The 22,092-nt window shown below is 46.7% G+C and overlaps 1 protein-coding gene across 2 annotated transcripts in view; it reads left to right on the forward strand.

Moving 5' to 3' along the window:
* Pgm1 (phosphoglucomutase 1) overlaps positions 1–10,122 on the forward strand; it is a 62,711-nt gene extending 52,589 nt beyond the window's left edge. For both annotated transcript variants that reach the window (XM_028870247.2, XM_028870248.2), the window contains exons 9-11: positions 2,234–2,417; positions 5,057–5,191; positions 9,441–10,122. In XM_028870247.2, coding sequence (XP_028726080.1) covers positions 2,234–2,417; positions 5,057–5,191; positions 9,441–9,530 — 409 coding nt within the window. In that variant the 3' untranslated portion in view covers positions 9,531–10,122. The remainder of the gene's footprint in view (positions 1–2,233; positions 2,418–5,056; positions 5,192–9,440) is intronic.
* The last annotated feature ends 11,970 nt before the right edge of the window (positions 10,123–22,092 follow it).

Genomic DNA, 22,092 nt, shown 5'->3' on the forward strand with positions numbered 1-22,092 from the left:
ATGTAGTCAGTATGTGTGAGGCTTTGGGTTCAACTCCTAGCACCCCCAAAATATATTTTTGCCAGTAGTGTTTTTTTCATTATTTCTAATGTGACTGTCCCTCAGTAAGTATAAAAATTGAAAAATTGTTTCCCTGAATCTCATTATTTTTATGAAAAGGAATATTAGATAAAGCATTTATATATAAGAAATATATGGATATAATTTCATTGGAGCTCAGCTACACTTTTTGTTTTATTTTTATTTTTTTTCAAACAGGGATTCACTCACTCTGCTGCCCTGACTGGTCCCAAACTCATAAAGATCTGCCTGCCTCTGCCTTACAAGTGCTGACATTAAAGGCATGTACCTCCATGCCTGGCTTTTTGTTTGTTTGTTTGTTTTGCTCTTGTTTTTTTTTTTCCTTAGTTGCATTTTTTATAAAATGGGTGCATTGGACTGGATGTTTTTAGAAGAAAAAAAGTATGTATATTCCAGAACTGATAGTCCATGGTCTTCAGAAAATCAGAAAAGAATTGAACCTTAAGCAACTTAAACTCATTAATCTTTTAAGAGGATTTTGATTGAATTACTCTATTGTTGAAAGCATAAGTAAAAACCTGCCATGTGTTGTCTTGAAGAAGTCATGGGAACCAATCAGGAATGTCCTCTCTAGGAGCAAGAACACCTGGTAATCCGTAGTCGCAATCATGGACCCTGTAGGTCCAGAGTTTCACAGAAACTCCATGTTTGGTTTTATGTCCCCCGAGTCATACAGACACTGTGTAAATCCTCCTTGAATAGATATATGAATGAACTGATGAATGAACAGTAACCAGAGTGAAATGAGCTTGAGTGGTATTCGGAGCTTCACTGTTGATACATAAACACAATTCCACACTGGAAATGTTTCACCATATTTTTACTACTTATCAAATACAACTGCCAATCAAGGACTACAAATCCAGTCTTCAGAACCTGTATTTATGATTTGTTCTGACTCCACTGTGTCTTCTATTCACTGAACAACAGTGCTAGTCAACTTCCACACCAGTGTCTCATGTGAGCCTCAAGACAGTGATTTGATAAGGCAACCAGCTTTCTGAGCGTCACCACAGCTGGCCCTTCTTTGCAGGTCAGCTAGCAGAAGCTGGAGGCTGAGCTTGCTCGGTCTGCTTACAAAGCCAGGATTCTTTCCATTCCAGCCTTCTGTGTTTGGGATTTAAAAATCTTCTCTTTCAAACACCCAAAGGTCACGGGCATAAAGCACAGGAGCCTGGTTGTAATTTCTTGCTCTTTATCATTTAACTGGGGGAAAGTGCCAACTTCAGGATGGAGGGGACTATTTTGTCTTGGCTTCATAGACTCTTGGAGCCAGAGTAAGTTGGCTGTGATTCTCCTGTACTCCTCGTGTCTTGGAGGTGTATCTTGCACATCTTGTACTTGTTTTGCTATAGAAAACAAATGGGCTCTGCCATCTTGCGCCTCTAACTGTTTCAAGAGGACATCTCCCAACATGTTAAAGCATGCCAAGGTCTCTAACTTCACAAGAAAAAGGCTGAGAACAAGTCTTGAAGGAAAAATAATTACATTTGTGATAGGTATTTTCTTTTCTTGACCCCTTATCATCCACTTAAGGCATCCCTCTGCCAGGCTGAATTTAAAGCAGAATACACTCCCCACTGAAGGAGGCTGGTGTTTGAAGCATAACTTGCTAGCTTTTGGCTACGTATCTGGTCTTTAATATTCTGGCCTTGCTCTAGGAAATTCCTGTGGATACTGGATTTGTGCTTAGCCACAGTCTCACAGCTTTGCACAGGCCAAGGGGCAGGCCCAGCTTTCACCTCATAAGAGTTATAGGCTTTTGGACCAGAAGGAACTGAGTCATGTGGCAGTTGACTTAGAGTTCTTTAGAGCTGGTCATGTTCCCTCCTCAAGATGTAGGGGTGCAGCAGTAGATGGTGTCTTCTCAAAGCCCTGGGAGTATCCCAGAGCCTTTCTGCAGAAAAGCTAAACCAGGAGTTCTCTGGATATTCAGGAAGTCCTGCCCCTTTCTTCTGAACCCTCCTTTCATCTAGCACATGCCCTCCCTGCTGACTGACAAGCTCCCAGGTTTTGCCAGCCTCCTGAAGTTAGAGGGCTTTACGGGGGGGGGGGGGGGGGCCAAGAGGGCAAGCAAAGAATGGTCACAGTGCTGCTTGCCTCAGATGCTCTGAAGTCAACCCAGGGGTTTCAACTACTTAACTTCTTCCAGGTATGATTATGAGGAGGTGGAAGCCGAGGGTGCGAGCAAAATGATGAAGGACCTGGAGGCCCTGATGTTGGACCGCTCCTTTGTGGGGAAGCAGTTCTCAGCAAATGATAAAGTCTACACTGTGGAGAAAGCTGATAACTTTGAATATAGTGACCCAGTAGATGGAAGCATTTCAAGAAATCAGGTAGGAACAGATTGTGAGGATGTGGGAGAGATACCCAGGGTGTCATCTCTGAAGCGTCAAGAGAAAAGGTGGAAAAGGTCCCTAGGTTGTGTTTCCCTGGCAGGCCTGTTTTTCTGGGGCAGTTGACCTCAACTGGCTTTCTGCCCAGTTACATATGACTCTCACAGGGAGATTTTTCCCCCCCATAGTTCTTTGCAGCCCCCTGTACCTCTGTTCAAGAACTCTGAGCCTATATGCCAGAGGGATTTTTGTAAACCCTAAAATTATACCCAAGATGCTATGTGGAATATATGGGAAAGTCTTAAAGATGTAGAAAAACATTACTGTGTTCTGTGTCCCTAGATATCAGTTTCTCTCTCTTCAGACATGATAGCAGTATGATGTCATGAGTGGCATTGTATGTACTCCTTTTGTGTGCTCCAGATTCACAATTAGAATATGCCTCTCTAAGGAAGGCTTCCTGCTTAGAAATTCCCACGGTTGTTATCTGTGGCCTTCTGACAAGGCAACACATAGTAGGACAACGTAGCTGAGAATCTGCCTTATCCTGGGTGGTGACAGATGGCTGGGGTTTCTCGTGATGTGTCCCTAAGGCTACAAGCTGGTCACCCTTCTTGCTCCTTCGCACAGTCATTTAGCACCCAGGATCTGCTTCGTTTTAGATCTGTTGCCTGTTGTCAAGAAATGAAGTCGTGTCTAGTAATTTGGAAGCAGAGACAATGAATGGGATGAAGGTGTTGTTGCCCCAACCTCCCTGCTTACTTTTTCCGGAGGCATGCAAAGCTTTGGCTTGCTTCCTTATACAGCATCTGCCAGGTTTGGGAGGAGATGGGTTTGGGGAGTCACTGGAAGCCCCCTGTAGAGAATAGGTGGTAGGTAGACACCGGAGTGTAGCTTGAGTTTTCCTGCCTTGCCCACAGTCAGGACAAATCTTTGTCACCCGCCAGTCCCACAGCCGCTCAGACCCAACCAAGTAAACGCAGAGACTTACATTGCATACAAACTGTATGGCCGTGGCAGGCTTCTTGCTTGTTCTTATAGCTTAAATTAGTCCATTTCCATAAATCTATACCTTGCCACGTGGCTGGTGGCTTACTGGCATCTTCACATGCTGCTGGTCATGGCGGCGGCTGCAGTGTCTCTCTGCCTCAGCCTTCTGCTTCCCAGAATTCTCCTCTCTCCTTGTCCCACCTACTTCCTGCCTGGCCACCTACTACCTGCCTGGCCACTGGCCAATCAGTGTTTTATTTATTGACCAATCAGAACAATTTGACATACAGACCGTCCCACAGCACCGGAGCCTCCCCATGGCCATCGTCAGTACCCAGTTCTAGCAAGCGGCACAGCCTCATGCCTTCACCATGAACGAGGACTCTGGCTCAGTTTGGATGATGGTGACTTGGGTCTTGCAATTAGCAGGAAGGAGGCCTATAGAGGAGAGAGCGGACCAGAGGTTGGCCAGGCTGCACAGAAGCTGTAGTGAAGCCTTGAGAGCAAGAGCCGAAGTTCAGAACACAAGGCCTGGACTCCGCAGGCCCCTCATCCACGAGAGAGGGTCAGGGCAGTGGCACTGTGGGAAGCTGGAGCTGTGCTCTGTGCCACCAGGAAGGAGACAGCAGTGCCACTTCGTAGGACTGGGAAACTAGAGCACTAAGAGGGAAGATGGGGAAGGAGAGAAAACGGCCCCAAGTAAAGCTAGGGAGGAGGTTTGAGAAGCTTCAGGTTGAAGCTTGGGGGCGAGGACAACCCTGGTACACTTGTAGACAGTAAAACATGCTGAGTGGGAGTGAATGTGTCCTCTCCATTGACTAGCTAGAGAACACACTGTGCACATCGCATCTGCTGTCCTCACAACGGATCTAAGGAGTGGCACAGTTGAGCCTGTGAAGTGGTGGCAGACACCAGGCGAGGAGTGTCGCCTTCCGGCCAGTCTCTGGCGCCATACAGATAGACTCATATAGAGTGAAGGACCCTTAGGCAAACGTCTGATGTAGCCTTTCTTCCTTACCCTGAAAAGTAGCTGTCTCCGAGTCTTCAACCTCTCCCCAAGGAAGGCATAGAGAGAGGCCCTGGAGGGAAGGAAAGGAGAAAAAGGCCCTGCACCCCACAGATCTCAGTCCGAATTGTCAGTCATCAGCTGACTGATGACTGGGTCGTGCTGGGTTAGTCTGAGCACCCGCTCCTACTGTCCAGGGCGCGTGGCCCCTTTTCTGAGATCCCCTCCCAGGGCTTTCCGCGGATCCTTTCCTCTCATCTGCCTGCAGCTCCCTCCAGAGCCTCGAGTCAAATTCCTGCATGGAGCAGCTTTCCTTATTTATGAAGCTTCACGCTGAAATGGCCAGTCCATGAATCACAGGGAAATGGGCAGGGGTGAGAGCCTTATGCCGGCCAGCATCACCAGGATTGTGTCTCCCAGACGACCCTGGGAATGCTGCTCCTCCGTTAGTTAAGCCTCTCCGTCTGGACGCAGTGAGAGGCTGATAGAAGGCAGACTCACGGGGCTTGATTGCTGCCATCTATCAAGGATCTAATCCCCCAGTGGATAAGATTGGGTCTCCAAATGGACCCCTCATGTCTGCCAGTCTTCAGGCTCCCTTTCTGCCCTTGAGGGGGAAAAAACTTTGCTTATCTTTTTCCAGGGCCTGCGGCTTATTTTTGCAGATGGTTCTCGTATCATCTTCAGACTGAGTGGCACCGGGAGTGCGGGGGCTACCATCCGACTGTACATTGATAGCTACGAGAAGGACGCTGCCAAGATCAGTCAGGACCCCCAGGTAATGTCCCAGCCCTGCCCCCTGACTCACTATTTTGGTTCAAGGGAGAGAACCAAAATATCCACTGAATCTGTGACATCATTGCCAGTTCTCAACAACCCATCGGGTCACCAGCTCTACTTGCTTTCTCCTTTGTCTGTTTTAGTATGTTAGAGCAAAAGTGACCAGTAACAGCCACAATACTGATTAGCTTTTGTCTGAACATTTGCTGTTTACTAAGCCCATTGCATAAATATACTTAGTTAACAATCTCATTCTCTCTCTGTGTCTGTCTGTCTGTCTGTGTCTCTCTCTCTGTGTGTGTGTGTGTGTGTGTGTGTATGATATATGTAGTGGTTGATGTATGCCTATGTGTTCCTGGAAGCCAGAGAAAGATGTCCAGTGCCCTGCTATCATTCCCCTCCTTATTCCTCTGAGACAGGGTCTCTCACTGAGCCTGAAGCTAGGCTGGCACCTGGCAAGTGACTCTCCTCTGTCTTTCCCTCTCACAGTGCTGGAGTTCTAAGTATGTGCACAGCCATACAGAGCTTGTTTTGTATTTGTTCCGAAGATTTAACTCATGTGGTAATGCTTATGTAGCAAGCACCCTTACCTGCCCCGGCCCCTATTCATTTAATTCTCAAATCATATAGACTATTACTCTCCCTTGTACTGATAAGGGCACTGAGGCACAGAAAGGCAGCCAGCACTTACTAGGCATGTGCTCTGTGCAGTGGCGGTTACACGAGAATGGGTCTCTGCATCCGTTCTTGTCTGATGTCTGGTCTGCCCTTGGTGCATTGCTTTGCTTGGTGGATCACCTGCTCTGACAAAGCATTTGCTGGTTTCAGCTTTGTCAGGAGTGGGGACAAGCAGGGACAGGCAATAGTGTGTGTCTTGCTGGGAAAGTCTACTGACTTGACGCCTACTGGATTGGGTACCTATGGAGCATGTAGGAATGAACAGGGGTCCTGGACTTCCAGAATAGTCACCAAAATGGAGGCGCTGAAAGGAAAAATGGTGCACAGAGGAGTCTCCCCAAGTGTCTTCCTCACAGCACTCATCTGGGCAGATGCTCTTGAGCCAGAGGTTTGTATCCACTAAGTGTGTAGGGAACAAGGCACATTTGCTCTCTGGGTGGTTCACAGCTCATATTGTGCCATAAAGGATCAAGACAGTATACTCTGAAAGATACTCATTGAATGACAGCTGCTGAAGAATTGAGCAGACATTTTCCAAAGGCATATAAATGTCCAGGAGGTATGTGAGAAGAGGGCCTTGTCACTGGTCATAAGGCCAATGCAAATGAAAGCCAGAATAAGTTACAGCCCCATCCCTACAGACGGACCACTGCAAAAGGACCCGAGATAAAGTGTCATGCTGGGGAAAGGGAGCACATTAGTGTGGCAGTTTGCAAAAATGGATGACCACCGCCACACACAACCAACAAACCAATTACAAAGAACCTCATTGCAATCAACAATCTTTGCCTGGGTGTGTGTCCAGAGAAATTGGGGGCTTCATGCTGAAGAGATGGCTGCACCTCTTAGCCATTTGCTGGGCAGCTGTGCCCACGGTTCAGCAGATGGAGAGAGAGAGGTGTGACCCAGTCACACAATGCAAAATCACTCTGTCTTGAACGTAAGAGAGTCTTGCCATTTGCAGCCATGTGGTGAACTTGGAGAACATTATACTGAGCAAAACAGGCCAGTTGCAGAGAGGCAGATGCCATAGGAGGGTATTTACTTGTGGAAGCTAAAAAAAAAAATTGAACTCAGAGAGAGAAGGGTCCTTAGCAGGGGCTGGGCAGGCTCAGATGTTAGTTCAAGGGTAGAGACTTTTAGTTAGGTAGGATGCAGGAGTTCTGGAGCGCTCAGAGCCACTTTGATGCCTGTAGTTAGTGATGCTGTATTAAGTGCTTAAATTTTCTGAGAAAATGTATTGCTAACGTCTTCACCACCACCGTGCCATAGAAGGAACTATGAAGAGATTGGCTGCGTCAGGTAGTTTGACAGTCGTAATTGTACAGCTCCTGTCGGGAGCTGGGGGCTGACCTGACAGTAGAGTGCTTGCTTAGCTTCCATAAGCCCCACCATTCTGCAAAGAACCAAATATTTAAAAATTACATGTGATACCTTAAATGTAAAGTGATTTTTATGAAAAAGAAATGAAATAATGTATGTCATGTGTACTTTTGCACAAAGCCTCTTCTCATACCTAATGAAATCTTGTAAAACTCAAGTTTGGAGACTCCTAGTAGAGTGGGTTTGAGCATATAGGCTGTCCAGTTAGTGAGATCTTATTTTTCATCCTCTTCCTGGCCCTGAAGACCTGAGTACACGGGTGAATTGTTCCATGTCTTTGTGTCTTGCTTTCTTTGTATATAAAATTGTGCAGTGCTAACTTGACATCGTTGTAGGACTGTGGGGAGACAGAGGACTTTAAATGCTTCATCACTGGGGGTGGCCCGTAAGATCAGCTTCTGAGAAAGGTCCAGTCATGGCTGGAGAGATGCACAGGTTAGGGGCACTTGCTGCTTTCGCAGAGGACACAGTTTTGGTTCCCAGCACTCACTTGGTAGCTCAGAACCATCTATCATTCCGCTTCCAGGGAATCTGACGCTTTATTCTGACCTCCATGGGCACTGGTCATATGTTGTTCAGCTACATACATCAAGGCAAAACACCCATATACATGAAAGAAAGAAATCTTTAAAACATTCAAAATGAAAAATCAAAAGCAGTCCAAGGCTGGTGAGGTGGCTCAGTGGGTGAAGGCACTTGCTACCAAGTCTTACGACCTGAGTTTGAACACATGATGGAAGGGGAAGAACTAGTTTCCCTAAGCCGTCTTTTCACCTCCACATGTGTGCTGTTGTGTGCCTCTGTGCTCATGTATGTTTGCACACACACACACACAATGTAAAAAAAGAACTATTCATTTTCAATTTTTTTATACTCGAAATTTTTAATTGTAAAAACAAAACCAAAAACAAAACCAAGTGTATCGTCCTCTTTTTCAAGTATACGGTTTAGTAATGTGGCACACGTTTGCACTGTTCCCAGCAGAGCGGCAGAACCTTGTCATTTTGCAAAGCTGTAAGTCGACCTTTAGGTGGCAGCCTGTTTTGCTGTCGGTCCTCGCAGGATCTGGTCAGATTCTGCTGTTGGAATCTGACTAGATCCTGTGCACAGATGCTTTTGTTAAAAAGGAGCTGCAGGAGGCTGCTTCTCTGTCACACTTTTTCCAGCGGCCAGGCCCCAACTTCAGTAATCTTCACATCCTTGTGTGGTTCTGGCTTCCCTAAAACTTGAACCAAGGGCCCTGGGGTCTGCACCACCGGCCCTTAGGATAATCGAGAAAGAGAAAATGAGGAAGGTGGGAGTGTTTATCTCCCTTTTTATCTTCAAGATAAAAGCCTGTCCATGCTAGACAGAAGGAATGAAAAAATATATTTCTTCTGAACCTAATTCCCAGGACGGAGGCCCATACAAAAAGCTTGGGGTTTTCTTCGTGCCTGCAGACGCCACCAGCCACCTGGGGAGTGTCTGCCCTTACTCTGTAGTTGCTCTGTTGAAGCCCCGAGGGCAGTGGCATGTGGTAGTCTCAGCAGCTGGAGCTGGCTTTCCCAGTTAACAGGATCTGATGTAGATAAAAGACAGTAACAGGAAGAAAAGGTCCTGTTCTGGGCCATTTGTGTCCCATCACTACACACCTTCGGTGTGGTATGGTGTCAGTTTCCTCCTCTGTGAAACGGGTAGTTTAACTGTATACATTTCCATTTGTCTAATATCAAAGATGATTCATTTCAACAGTGGAATCCACTCCCCCACCCCCAGTGAAAACTAGCTGTGAAGGAGGGGGCTGCATCTGAAAGATCTTTTTGGGTGCAGTGTAAGGATCAGCTCAGATGGTGCAGAAGGACCCAGCTAAGAGAACCGTGTGTTAGCAGGAGCCATGGCAGATGGTTGGAGAGAAGTGGGTACCATGTAAGAGATTTACAGAATAAGAGTCTCTTAGACTTGATGGGATGAATGTGGGGAATGTGGAGAGGAGGTATACAGAATGGTTTGGTTGCTTGCTTTGCAGGGTAGACCCTGGAGTTGGCACATTGAAGCAAGAAGTGCTGGAGGCAGGCTTGGGTTTGCTTTGTTACTTAAAAGAGCTTCAGGTAGCGTGGAGACCTTACATAGGTGGTCGGACTCGTGGACCAGGGATCTGTTTACACAGTGATGGAAAAGGGTCTTTCTTCCCTTTGTGTTTCTCCCAGGTCATGCTGGCTCCCCTGATCTCCATTGCTCTGAAGGTGTCCCAGCTCCAGGAGAGGACGGGACGCACCGCCCCCACTGTCATCACCTAGAAGATGGCCAGACATGGTCCGTCCCTCCAGCCAGGACCCACCCACGACACCTGATGGAAGAGCGTGGACAGAAAGAGTGCATTCGCCTGGGCTTTTTAGGACTTGATTTTTTTTTTTTTTTAACTTCCTACTTGATGAATAGCCATTTGTGAGGCACTGTCCCTGTGTATGGAAAGGGGAAGACAGACCTGAGGTCTGTTCCTTCTCTTGCCCTCTTGAACTGCTGCTGTGTGGGCCTTTGTCCCCTGGCATCAGGTACTGTTTACACCACAGTGTAAAGATTTGGAGGCCGGGGGTCAGCAAGAAGGCCATCTTCTGTTGGCAGTGTGTGCCCATGATGCGGCGGCAGCAACAAGGCCATCTTCTGCCGATAGGGTGTGCCCGTGACATGGTACTGAAGTTCCCGCTCCACTGTGAAAGTCTCCCCATTTACTGTTTACATGTAATCCAACAGAGTATGGTTTCTGGTGCCTTCTCTCTAATTAGTTTTCCTCCGAGTGAGACGTGCTTGTCTACAGATCTCTGGGTTGTTTTGCAGCGTGGTCCCATCTGCACAGATATTTGGGATATTAAAGCAGAATGCACTACTGTTGCCTGTTGTCTTCTTCACTCTCGACTACAAAGAAAGAAAACAGACTGTCTCCTTGTTTGAGGAAGGGGGATTGTATATTGCTTGGAGGTGGTGGTTTCTTTGATGAGGGGGGATTATTTTTTATTTTGATTTCTTAGCCAGAAAAACTTGATTTCTGGGTAAGTTGAAAATCCTTAGATTTAAGAACTCTAATGTTCAATCTCATCAGGGCAGTGACCTCTGGATACTCCCAAGGTTATGGAAGAAAGCTTGGTGCAGACAATGACTTAGGAAAGAAGATGGTTTTCAGGTCTGGTGGATCTGGTGGAGCAAAACCATATATATATGCTTTGTGGTGCTGGCTGCCCCAGGCCTGCTGAAGAGGCAGAAGAAGAACCCTCAGATCTGAGTAACCTTTACACATTTCTATCCAGCCCACAAGGATAACATAGCAGTTAGAAGGGTGGCCTTTAAGCCAAGTGACCTGGGTTTGAATCATACCTGAGACCTTGAGTGACCTTGGGATGTCATTCCCCTCATCTTCAAGATGAGATGACAGCAGTTCTAACATTCAGGGCAGGGGGTCCTTACGTGTGTGAACCTGTGAAAGGCAGCGAGCACAGTGTCTGCTCGGCAGTAAGTTGTCTGATAGTCAGGGCTGTGTTGATTCAGAGGAGCACAAACTATGATATGCATAATTCATTTTATGGTTTGCAAGGATCTTGCAACGCAAAGTTACTTTGCTATATTGACCATTCCAGAAAGGGCTCAGCTCTGCATCCCTCCACCAATGCAAGGTGAACTCTCCATTATAGATGTATTATCATTTAACAAGGGAGTCGGCCGACAGCTGAGCCTCACTGAAGATGCTGCTGCTGGTGGTGGTGATGCTGGTGGTGGTGGTGGTGGTGGTGGTGGTGGTGGTGGGTGCTACTGTGGCACTCACTCCGTGCCAGGCACTATTGGAAGTGCTTTCTGTGTGCTCTGGAACGCCCAGTGATTCCATGAGAAAGGTACTCTGAATAATTCCCATGTTGCAGGGGAGTCTCAGTTCCCTCCCAAAGTCACAACCCTTGGAAAAGGATGGATGACCCAAACAGCGCAACCTCACAGTTTCCCACCGCTTAGCGTTACCGTTTCCACTTCTAGACTGCATCTAACAGCCAGTGGGAAAGGCGTGAAAACATTATTCTACTTATTAAAGGTTGATAATGTGCATCCAGGTGTTAAGAGACTTAGTTTAACACTACTGTTTCCCCCAAGAGATCAAAACATCTGCATGTATCGGTCTGCCAGGAAATAAATACTGGCTAAGGGTCAGGGGAAAGAAACGATGTACATGTATCACTGCCCTCAAACTGCCTGTAGGACTGGCTGGGGGATCAGAGCCAGCGCAGGTAGAATACCATGAGTTGGGAAGGCAAATACCTGCTGTTAGGGTTCATATTTTCCTAGCATCTATTCTGTTTTAAATATTGAGACGCGTGCCATCGAGAAACCCTCCAGCCAAGAAGTTATCTCCGTTAGTCAGCTCAGCTGAAACCTAGCAGATGTTTCAGCACCTTGCCTTGGGTCCTCAGCTACCGTAAGCAGGGGCTCTTTTCTGACAATGTGTTTTATTTACTCTTCACAACTCCCTGTCTCTAGAAGGAGCTGCAGACACTCCCAATATTGCAGACCCGAGGGTGGCTTTTAAAATGTCCTGCTTGCCCCAGCCACCAATCAGCAGCTTTTCCTGACTCCACATGGAAGCTAAAAGCTGAGCAGAGCAGGAGGAAGATGGCTGAAGCCATAGGTGGGTGGGGCAAGGTCACCTTCTGTGGCTGCCGGCCGGAGGGTGGGGCGGGGCCAACAGTGAACCTGGAGGAGGAGTTTGAGAGGCTGGCCTGCAGCAGCAGCCAATACTCCACCTCCCCCAACGATGTGGTTGTTGAGTCATGCTTGTTTTCCTTGGGGTGTGGTGAGGATTGCTGAGAGAAAATTGGGTCAGAATTGCTTGGGGCTCAGCTTGCACACTTCACTTATCCCTCGTCTTGATTTCCTGCTCTCCCTGGAGAAGCAGTTTCCTGCTCAGATGTTCCCCAGCACCCCAACTAGACCAGGCTTCCTACCCTGGGCCCCCCTCAAGGAGAAGGAGGGCAGAGGCCAAGTTCACAGCAGCACTGTTTTCCTTCGGTTCCTCTGCCTCCTCTGTTCCGGGTTCCACCCAGCTGGTCCCTGCTGCATTGCGTGACTGTTGAGACGGAAGCTAGCCTCCAGAAAACATGTTCCCATGTACCGGGAACACCCCTCACCATGATCTGACCCCCAAGCAAAGTGGGTGGGATGAGGGAGAGCTCACTAATGGTCTCCATGCACATCTTCCCGGCCTGGCAGAGATTCCTCGCCTCCTGGCTTCACTCTCATGTTAACTCTGGTCGGGTTCTACTTGAGCTCTTGAATGCTGAAGTTCAAAGGCCCCTTGACCTGCCTGCCTGCTTACCCTGCTGGCGTCTTTCCCCTTTCCGCCTTTGGAGACACTTGCAGTTTCTTCTCAATGCCGCTCCTGCCTCCAGATCCTCCTGTCTGCTCTCCTCTGCCTCTCCCCAACCATGTCCTCCATACTGTTCTTCCTTGTGTTCCTAATTATACGTGATTTCCCTGCAAAGTTGTTTCCCAAGCCCACATTGTGGCTAACTGATGTTCTTTCCCACTTCAGCCTGGAGCTCCATGGTGGGCAGACTGAGTTCCGTACCTTCCTTCTCCCATGGTCTAAGTTCATGCCTGGTTCTTTTTTTTTTTCTCCTCGAGACAGGGTTTCTCCATGTAGTTTTGGTGCCTCTCCTGGATCTTGCTCTGTAGACCAGGCTGGACTCAAATTCACAGAGATCTGCCTGGCTCTGCCTCCCAAGTGCTGGGGTTAAAGGCATGTGCCACCCGCCACCCGCCTTCATGCCTGGTTCTTAAAAAACTGTTAGTGTGTTTGCACTGAGTTAGTGAAACCACTTTTCACTCATGGCAATTTCATTATGTTCTGACTTATCTGACTTAAGAGGTAGGAATGTCTTAACTTAGAAGTGAAGTGACCAACTGTCCTGGCTAACCAAGAACTCTTGAGAACCTTTCAAGGTTGAACGTGGGAAAACATCCCGGGGAGGGGATCCTGGTAACAGATCAGAAATATACATCAGGGTCCCTTAGAGTAAGACTTAATTTGATGAATGCAGTGATCGGCATCTGTAGTCCCAGGTACTCAGGAGGCTGAGGCAGAAAGATCTCTGAGTATAAGAGTTCAGGACCAGCCTGGACAAGACAGCAAGATCTCCATTGAGAGAACAGGAGTTGGGGTTCAGGGTGGGAAAGAATGAAAGAAGAGGAGGAAGAGAAGCAGGGGAGAGGAATGTAGAGGGGGTGGGAAAGGGAGGTGAAGTGATTATTAAATATTACAAGTAGCCTCACCATTTACTGCTGCGAAAATTGGGGGTCAGTTTGTAGAAGAGTTCTTTCTAGTGCTTATGGAATATCTTCCTTCAAGGAATTACCAAAGCAGGTCCAAATCCAAAAGCATTCTTTGAAACCACTTGAGAGGGAGAAACCCAGGCTGGAATAAGACAGGTGCCTGGCCCTGGGCCTCACATTTCAGGCCCTCCTGGGAGGCTGGAGGCTTGGCCTTCTTGGGTCTTAGGACCAGAATGAGATGCTGACGTGGAGTGAGGTCAGTGTTTGCTGCAGAGCCTCGTGATGGCCGCCAGCCCACCGCCCTGGCTTTGGTTTTCATCCAGTGCGAAGGCTCCACCTAGATCCACTGAGTTGGATTGGAGGGTGTGGCTAATAACTTTTCCACATCTCCGCGAGTCACTTCTGCTCTCCAGCTGACAGGAAAGCCCATCAGAGGAGCTCTTCCGGTGATGTTTAAGAAAACGCCTGTCTCCTCTGCTTTCTGACTGACTATCTATCCCACACCATGGTCAGGGAGCCGCTCCTAGACCAGCGGAAGAAATGGAAACATTGAGAGCCCCATGGTGTCAGTGAAGATGGCCAGCCTGCCTCCTTCACCCATCCTTGGGCTGTGGGAACTTTGTGCAGGATTAACTATTGTTATATAGAAAAAGACCCCCACATCTAGTGATGTTAAACACATGTATGGTTTTATTGTGCTCACGGAGTCTACGGGACTGGAAATAAGACAGGGCACAGTAGAGATGGTTTGTATTTGCCTCCATGTCCGAAACCTCACTTGAGAACCCTGGAGTAGCTGAGACACCTAAATGGACAGAATCCTCACCTACTCCCATGTCTTCAGAGACAGGAAGCTCAATTGGGACCATGGAATCTTGTGCCTTCATCTGACGTCTTCATGTAGCAGGATGTTGGCTGCAGGAAGAAGGTGGGGAGCAGGTTGGAATTCTATAGAATGGCTTTGACCAAAACCAGTTGGTTCTACCAAGCCCTTCAGGCCAGCTCATGTTCAAGGGTAGGAGAGGTGCATGCTACCTCTTCTTAAAGGATTCTCAAGGACATACTGGAGGAGAATGTGCTTAATGAGAGTCATTGTGTCCATCTTTGGAAAGTATCACATTCTTAAATTATACCTCCCCACTAATAAATCTTCCATTCTAGGCAGTGTGGGTATGAGAATGGCTGTAATTTAGAAATTGTTTTTCCTGAGACCATCTTTTGCCAATCATCTAGCTATGGACATGTACTATAATATGCCCATAATAGATATAGCAAATCAATGGCAATGCTACTTCTGATAACCTCAGGTTGTACTCCAGAAGCTTCAATATGAGGTACTGAACCAAAAAATCAGTTTTAAGTGTATCGTAGGTGTGAACAAAACAACCATTTGCTGGGCAGGGGATGCAGCTCAGTTGATAGAATGCTTGGCTGGCATGAACAAAGCCTTATGTTCAGTCTCAAGCACTGCACACAGCAGGTGTGGTCCCTTACCTGACAGCATTGTTTCTGGAACTCTAGCAGCACCTTTGAAAGCACTTCAACATGTGGTCTTTCATTAAGCCTCATAACTATGCTGTGAAATAGACGTCCAATGAACATGGGCTCTAGCCATCATATGATTTGTCCCAAATTATATGTCATTAATACTAATGATTTTAAATCTTAATATAAGGCCTAAAACTCTGAATCTGTTAGAAGATTAAGGATACAGGCCTAGACAAGAACTTTAAAAACTGTTTTTATTATTTACTTTTTTAAAAATTGTGTTTGTGTGCGTGCGTGCGTGCGTGCGTGCGTGCGTGCGTGTGTGTGTGTGTGTGTGTGTGTCTGTCTGTCTGTCTGTCCATCCCTTGGAAGCCAGAGAAACCAGATTCCTTGAGGCTAGAATCACAAGTGGTTGTGAACCCACTGTGGGTGCTGGGAACTAAGTTCAGGTCCTATGGAGAAGTAATACACACTCTGGAGTACCGAACCACCTTTCCGGTCATTGGCAGGACTTTTAAGATGGTACTATGCCAACAATCAACTGACACTAAATTAAAAAGCTTTATAGGCGAGTGAAATGGCCCAGGGAGTGGTTGAAGTATTTGCTACATAAGCCTGAGTTCAATTCACAGAACCTATATAAAGGTAAAAGAAGAAAAACAAGGTTATCATCTATTGTAGAATATTATTTTAAGACATGTTACATTAGTTTATGCTATGGAACATTTGTTTAATGATGCAAAGATGTGTTGCATTCTTTTATGTTGCATTTGTTTAACTTTGTGAAGCTGTGTTACTGTGCCTGTTTAAAACACCTGATTGGTCTAATAAAGAGCTGAACAGCCAATAGCAAGGCAAGAGAAAGGATTGGTAGGACTCGCAGGCAGGGAGAATAAGTAGAAGGCAAAATCTGGGAAGAAAAGATCTTGGAACAAAAGAAGGACTCCAAGGGTCAGCCACCCAGCTACACAGCAAGCCACAGAGTAAAAAAGTAAAGAAAGGTACATAGGATAGAGATAAAAGCCCCGAGGCAAAAATTAGATGGGATAATTTAAGTTAAGAAAAGCTTGGGGTTGGGGATTTAGCTCAGTGGTAGAGTGCTTGCCTAGCAAGTGCAAGGCTCGGTCTTCAGCTCTGAAAAAAAAAAAAAAGAAGAAGAAGAAGAAGAAAAGCTGGCAAGAAACAAGCCAAGCTAAGGCCGGGCATTTATAAGTAAGAATCAACCTCCATGTGTGATTTATTTGGGAGCTGGGTGGCAGGCCCCCAAAGAAAAAAGAGTAAAAACAAACAACTACAGTTATCTGACCTCCACATGTGTACTATGATACACATGCTCCCCCATCATAAATAATAATAAAATAAAATAAAATACTTCTTTGTTAGCCATCCATCTAACAGGATTACTATCTAGACTATACAAAGAACTCAAAAACTAAGCAAGAAATAGGCTAATTAGATGAACAAGCAGTTCCCCAAAGAAAAAATATAAATGGCCAGTAAATGCATGAAAGTGTTCAGTTTCATCAGATCAATGCAAATCAAAACTACATTAATGTTCCTTCACCCCAGGCAGAATGGCTGTCATTAAGAAGACAAATGACACCAAATGCCAGCAGGGATTCAAACAAAAAAGACCCTTGTATACTGCTGGTGGGGTGTAAACTAGTCCAGCACTGTGGGGATCAGTCTGGAGGATTCTAAAAAAATAAAATAAAAGTAGATTGTCGTAGCTGGGAGCATGACAGCCTGCAGGCAGACAGGATGCTGGAGAGGTAGCTGAGAGTTCAGGAGCTACAGGCAGCAGCAAGAGAGAGACACTGGGCATGGCTTGAGCACTTGAAACCCCAAGGCACCCCCTGTGACACACTTTCTCTAACAAGGCTAGTGACCAAGCATTCAAATCTATAGGGGCCATTCTTTTTTTTTTTTTCCATTTTTATTAAGAAATTTTCTACTCATTTTGCATACCACCCACAGATCCCACCTCCTCCCTCCTCCCATCTCCCAGCCTTCCCTCCCAAGCCACCCCATATCTCCACATTCCCCAAATCAAGGTCTCCCATGGGGAGTCAGCAGAGTCCAGCACACTGAGCCTCAGCAGGTCCAAGCCCCTTCCCAATGCACCAAGGCTGCGCAAGGCACCACACCACAGGCACCGGATTCCCAAAAGCCTGCCCAAGCACCAGGGATGGATCCCGATCCTTCTGCCTGGGCGTTCCCTAAACAGTTTGAGCCAAACAACCGTCTTCCGTATTCAGAGGACCTAGTCCAGTCCCGTGGGGTCTTCACAGCCACCAGTCCACAGTTCATGGGCCTCCAATACGACGTTCACTGCCTGCAGAATCCCTCCTCTCTCTCAATTGGATTCCCAGAGCTCAGCCTAGTGCCTGGCCGTGGTTCTCTGCATCTGCCTCCATCAGTCACTGGACAAAGGCTCTATGATGATAGTTAGGGTATTCGCTAGACAGGTCACCAGAGTAGACCAGTCCAGGCACCCTCTGGACCACTGCCAGCAGTCCAAGGTGGGGTCATCCTTGTGGGTTCCTGAGAGCCTCCCCAGCACCCTGCCTCTTCCTTTTCCCATGATGTCCTCATCTATCATGGTATCTCCCTCCCTGCCCTCCCACTCTGTCCCTGTTTCAGCTCAACCCTCCCATTTCCCTATGTTCTCATTCCCCACTCCTTACCCTCTGCCACTCCCCCACCCACACAGTCCACTCATGTAGATCTCATCCAGTTCTCCTTCACTTGGTCATCCATGTGTCCCTCCTAGGGTCTTTCCCTGTTAGCTAGCCTCTCTGGAGCTGTGGGTTGCAGTCTGGCCATCTATAGGGGCCGTTCTTATTCAAACCACCACACCAAACAAACAGATAATCTTATCTGTGAATTAAATAAGTTAAACCAGTACATTTGTTTCAGAAAGATTAGTATATGTTTTCTCTCATGTGTGGCTCCTAGGTTTCATATAGATACATAAGTCCTGTATGTATATAAGACACGAAAGTAGGAATGAACTTCTCAGGGTAACAAAGGGGCCTGAGAGGGGGAGGGGCAGGAAAAGAGAGGGAATGGAGCATGGGGCAGTGTGCTTACTGAGCAGTGCACACTTGTGTAAAGATGATGATGGTGACTTTCAGGAGTCTTTCAGTCAGTGTGTACCCTTTAGTCCTTACAGCCCTGAAGGTAAGTATCGTCAGCCCATGGCACAGATGAAACAATAAAGGCCTTGGGTAGATTACAGGAAACAACCCAGATATTTCCACCAGATGATAGAAGCGGGGCTGGAAACCAGGTCAGCAAAACTCTCACTTCCAGAGCTTTGTTCTTTCCTTTGGGAAGTAAGATTTCATTCCGAACCAGCTGCTCCCCGCTGCCTTCCAGGGCACATTAGACTAGAGCTGGTCTTGCACTGTATTTAGTTACCGTATGTGTGAGTGTTTTCTCAGCACGTATGTATGTGCACCATGTGCATGCCTGGTGCCTGCAGAGGTCATACAAAGGGCATCAGACCCCTTGTTGTGAGTCACCATGTGGGTGCTGGGAACTGAACCTGAGTCCTCTGCCAGAGCAGCCAGTGCTCTTAACCACTGAACCATCTCTCCAGCCCCATGATCCTTTTTTTTTAAACTGATGATTTGAATGCCTGGGTGGAACGGCCAGGAGAGATTTACATGACTGGTACCGGGGGAGAAGTCAAAGGCTAGTTTACTGAAGGCCGAGTTCAAGGACCCCAGGTCTCCAGCGGATAACTTGCAATGTGGCTGATTCACAGATAGGAGGAAAGCCTTGGCTGTCTGCTGTTTGCACAGGCTTCCTGAACCAACACTGTCCCAGATGCAATCCCAGGCAACCTACCAACCAGTTCATCTCAGGGCCCCTGAGTTCATGATTTTATTCCCACATCTTTAGTACAGGCAGGGTCTCTTCTTGTCATATGAAGACTTTGTACTTGAGTGATAGATCAAGGAGTAAACACCGCACAAGTTCAGGTCCCTAGAACCTGTGGAAAGGCCTGCACAGCAGTGTGTGCCTAGAATTCCCAGGCTCCTTTGATAAGATGGGGCCTAGTTATATGTCAACTTGACACAAGCTAGAGTTGTTTGAAAGGAGGGCACCTCAACTGAGAAAATGCAGCCCAAATATCCGGCTGCATTCATTTTATTTTTATAATTATTTTATTTTATTTTATTTTCAAGACAGGGTTTCTTCATGTAGTTTTTTGTTTTTATTTATTTATTTATTTATTTATTTATTTATTTATTTATTTATTTATTTATTTATTTATTATGTAGAAGAGGGCACCAGATCTCATTACAGATGGTTGTGAGCCACCATGTGGTTGCTGGGAATTGAACTCAGGACCTCTGGAAGAACAGTCAGTGCTCTTAACCTCTGAGCCATCTCTCTGGCCCTGCATTCATTTTTTAAATTAGTGGTTGATGGGGAGGGCTCAGTCCATTGTGGGTGGTGCCACCCTTGGGCTGGTGGTCTTGGGTTCTATACGAAAGCAGGCTGAGCAAGCCATGGGGAACAAGCCAGTAAGCAGCACCCCTCCATGGCCTCTGCATCAGCTCCTGCCTCTAGGTTTCTGCCCTGCTTGGGTTCCTGTCCTGACTTCTTTCAGGGATGGACAATGATGTGGAAGTGTAAGCCAAATAAACCCTTTCCTCCCCAACTTGCTTTTGGTCATGATGTTTCATCATAGCAATTGTAACCCTAATGAGGACAGAAATGAGCCACGAGAATCCCCAGAAGGTCATGGGTTGTTGAATATTATTTCAAGGTGTGTTACTTTTGTGTATGCCCTGGAACATTTGTTTAATGATGCAAAGATGTGTTTGACTAAGTAAAATTCACCTGCTGTCAGGAGGCTGAGTCAGCAACTGGCTGGCAGGAAGTGGTGGGGAGGAGCCAGGTGGAGAAGGGTTTGTAAGGAGGGGCGAGGAGAAGCATGACAGCTTTTTGGAGGACGAGAGCAAGAGGAGGAAGTGAGCTACTTGCTATTCAGCCTCTGTGAGGAGCAGAATTCCACCTTCACCTTTGGATCTTGAGTTCGTTAGTGGAGAGAGGTTTAGGCAAGTTCCCTCCTTGGCTTTGTGAGGGCTGGTGGCGGCAGAGTTGCGGTTGCTGATTCAGACAGCTGTGGCTTAAAAGGCAGCAACCGTTTAAATCAAGGACCACAGTCATAGGTCAGCTAGCGTGGCATACACAGTGGCAAACAACGAGACATCCCATCTCAAGCAAAGAGGAAGATAAACATTGTCACCTGAGGTAGTCTCATCTCCGCATACATGATGTGACATGTGCACACTCACATTCACACATGTGAACACACATATACAGAAAGGGAATAAAAAATACTTCGGAACAATGAAGGACCATCTCAAATGTCTTTGGGGTGACACAATCATGGCCTCTGATGACAATGATCAGGAACTCTCAGTCTAATGTCCAATATAATCCCCAATCCAGATCCAGCCATGGTGATCGTCTTAAAAAATGACCCCATCACCATCACCCCCATCCTGCAAGGAAAGGAAGTCCTGATTTCCAGAAAGAGGCAGAAGGCAACTGTAGTCAGCCTTGGCCACGTTCCTTTCCATCATGGTCATTCTTTACAATGCTGTCTCCTCTCACAGCTGCCGAATCCCCTTCCATTTTCCACGGTGGCCTGATGTGGTAAATGCTGTTCTGTCTGCTCAAAAAATTTCCCTCTGACAGAAGAATGTCTTGGGATCTTCCACCTCTCTTCCTTCTAAGGCAACTGGCTTCTGCTGGAGGGACCACAGCCAGAGCTGCTACCCGGAACTACCATCATCTCGTTTCCTGGTCACAGGGAATTGGGATAAAGGGGAGCAGCTGACTGGAGTTCTCTGGCCAGCCTACAGCCTGTGACCTAGGACCAGCTCTCCTCGGGAAGATCAGACTCTCAGGAGCTCCAGGTCAAGCAAGAACAAATTTGCTTCATTTCTTTAGCTGTCTATGAGACATGTCCTCTGAATGGCCACAGCCCTTGTTCTTACTCAGAGATGGTCTCTGGAGAGGGAAAAGGTGTCCTGGATTATATTCTCAGGCTCTTCATCCCCAAGAAGGGGCTCCATGGATCTGCAGCTAGTTCACAGGTTCAGATAGGCAAAACATTTACGTTTTTCTATCTTAAGGGAGTTGAAACCTGGCTGTGACCTCCATTCCATTAGATTTCGGGAGTGGCTCTTCTTAATTGAACACTGGATGGCTTTGATCTAAAGCTCACAGCAAGAAAGCTGGTATGATTTTTATTCTCATTTTAAATGAAAAGGCGGAGGCCCGGATGTTTAGACAACCTGCTCAAGATTACATTGAGCATATGTGGTTGTGCCCTGCTCCTGTTTTGAATCTGGGTCTCATGTAGCACAGGCTGGCGTGGAACTCACTGTGTAGTTAATGATGACCTTGGCTCCCAGGTGCTGGGATTTCAGGTGTTCACCACCCTACCTGGTTTAATACGCTGCTGTGGATCAAATCCAGGGCTTCCTGCATGTTAAGCAAGCAGTCCATCAGCTGAGCTACATCCTCAGCCCATCATGTCCCTGCTCCAATGCTTAGACTTTTCGGTCATTAGTTGAAGCATGAATGAATAAGTGATCGAGATCCCTTTCTGACCCCCTAATCTATTTCCTCATCCATGTTTCACCATCGCTTACTCCATTCATATTTAATTTACCCACACTTTTTTCAAAGAACTTCACGTGCTGTAATAATTAGTTCTAATGCCAGGTGCCATTCTAGGGATGTAGAGAAAACTCAGTTAAATATGGCTGAAAATGATATATTTTGAAATATTACTTCAAGTTGTTCTTGGGTCACAAAGCTTTCTTTTTCTATGCTGGGGCATTTTTCTCTTGTAAAATTTAACTCATGAACAAAATGTTCCAAATGCTTTAGTTAAGTCCTGGCTTGCTTTCCCTTGGAAGGTAGAGCTTGAGTCACAGAATGGGACAAATCCCAATTAATCTGGATGTTTTCTGTGAGTTCTGTGATGTGTGTGCTGTGACCAAACCTAAGCATGTATCTCATGTGTTTCAA

The sequence above is a fragment of the Peromyscus leucopus genome, chromosome 2 (genome assembly GCF_004664715.2).
Source record: "Peromyscus leucopus breed LL Stock chromosome 2, UCI_PerLeu_2.1, whole genome shotgun sequence".
Lineage (NCBI taxonomy): Eukaryota > Metazoa > Chordata > Mammalia > Rodentia > Cricetidae > Peromyscus > Peromyscus leucopus.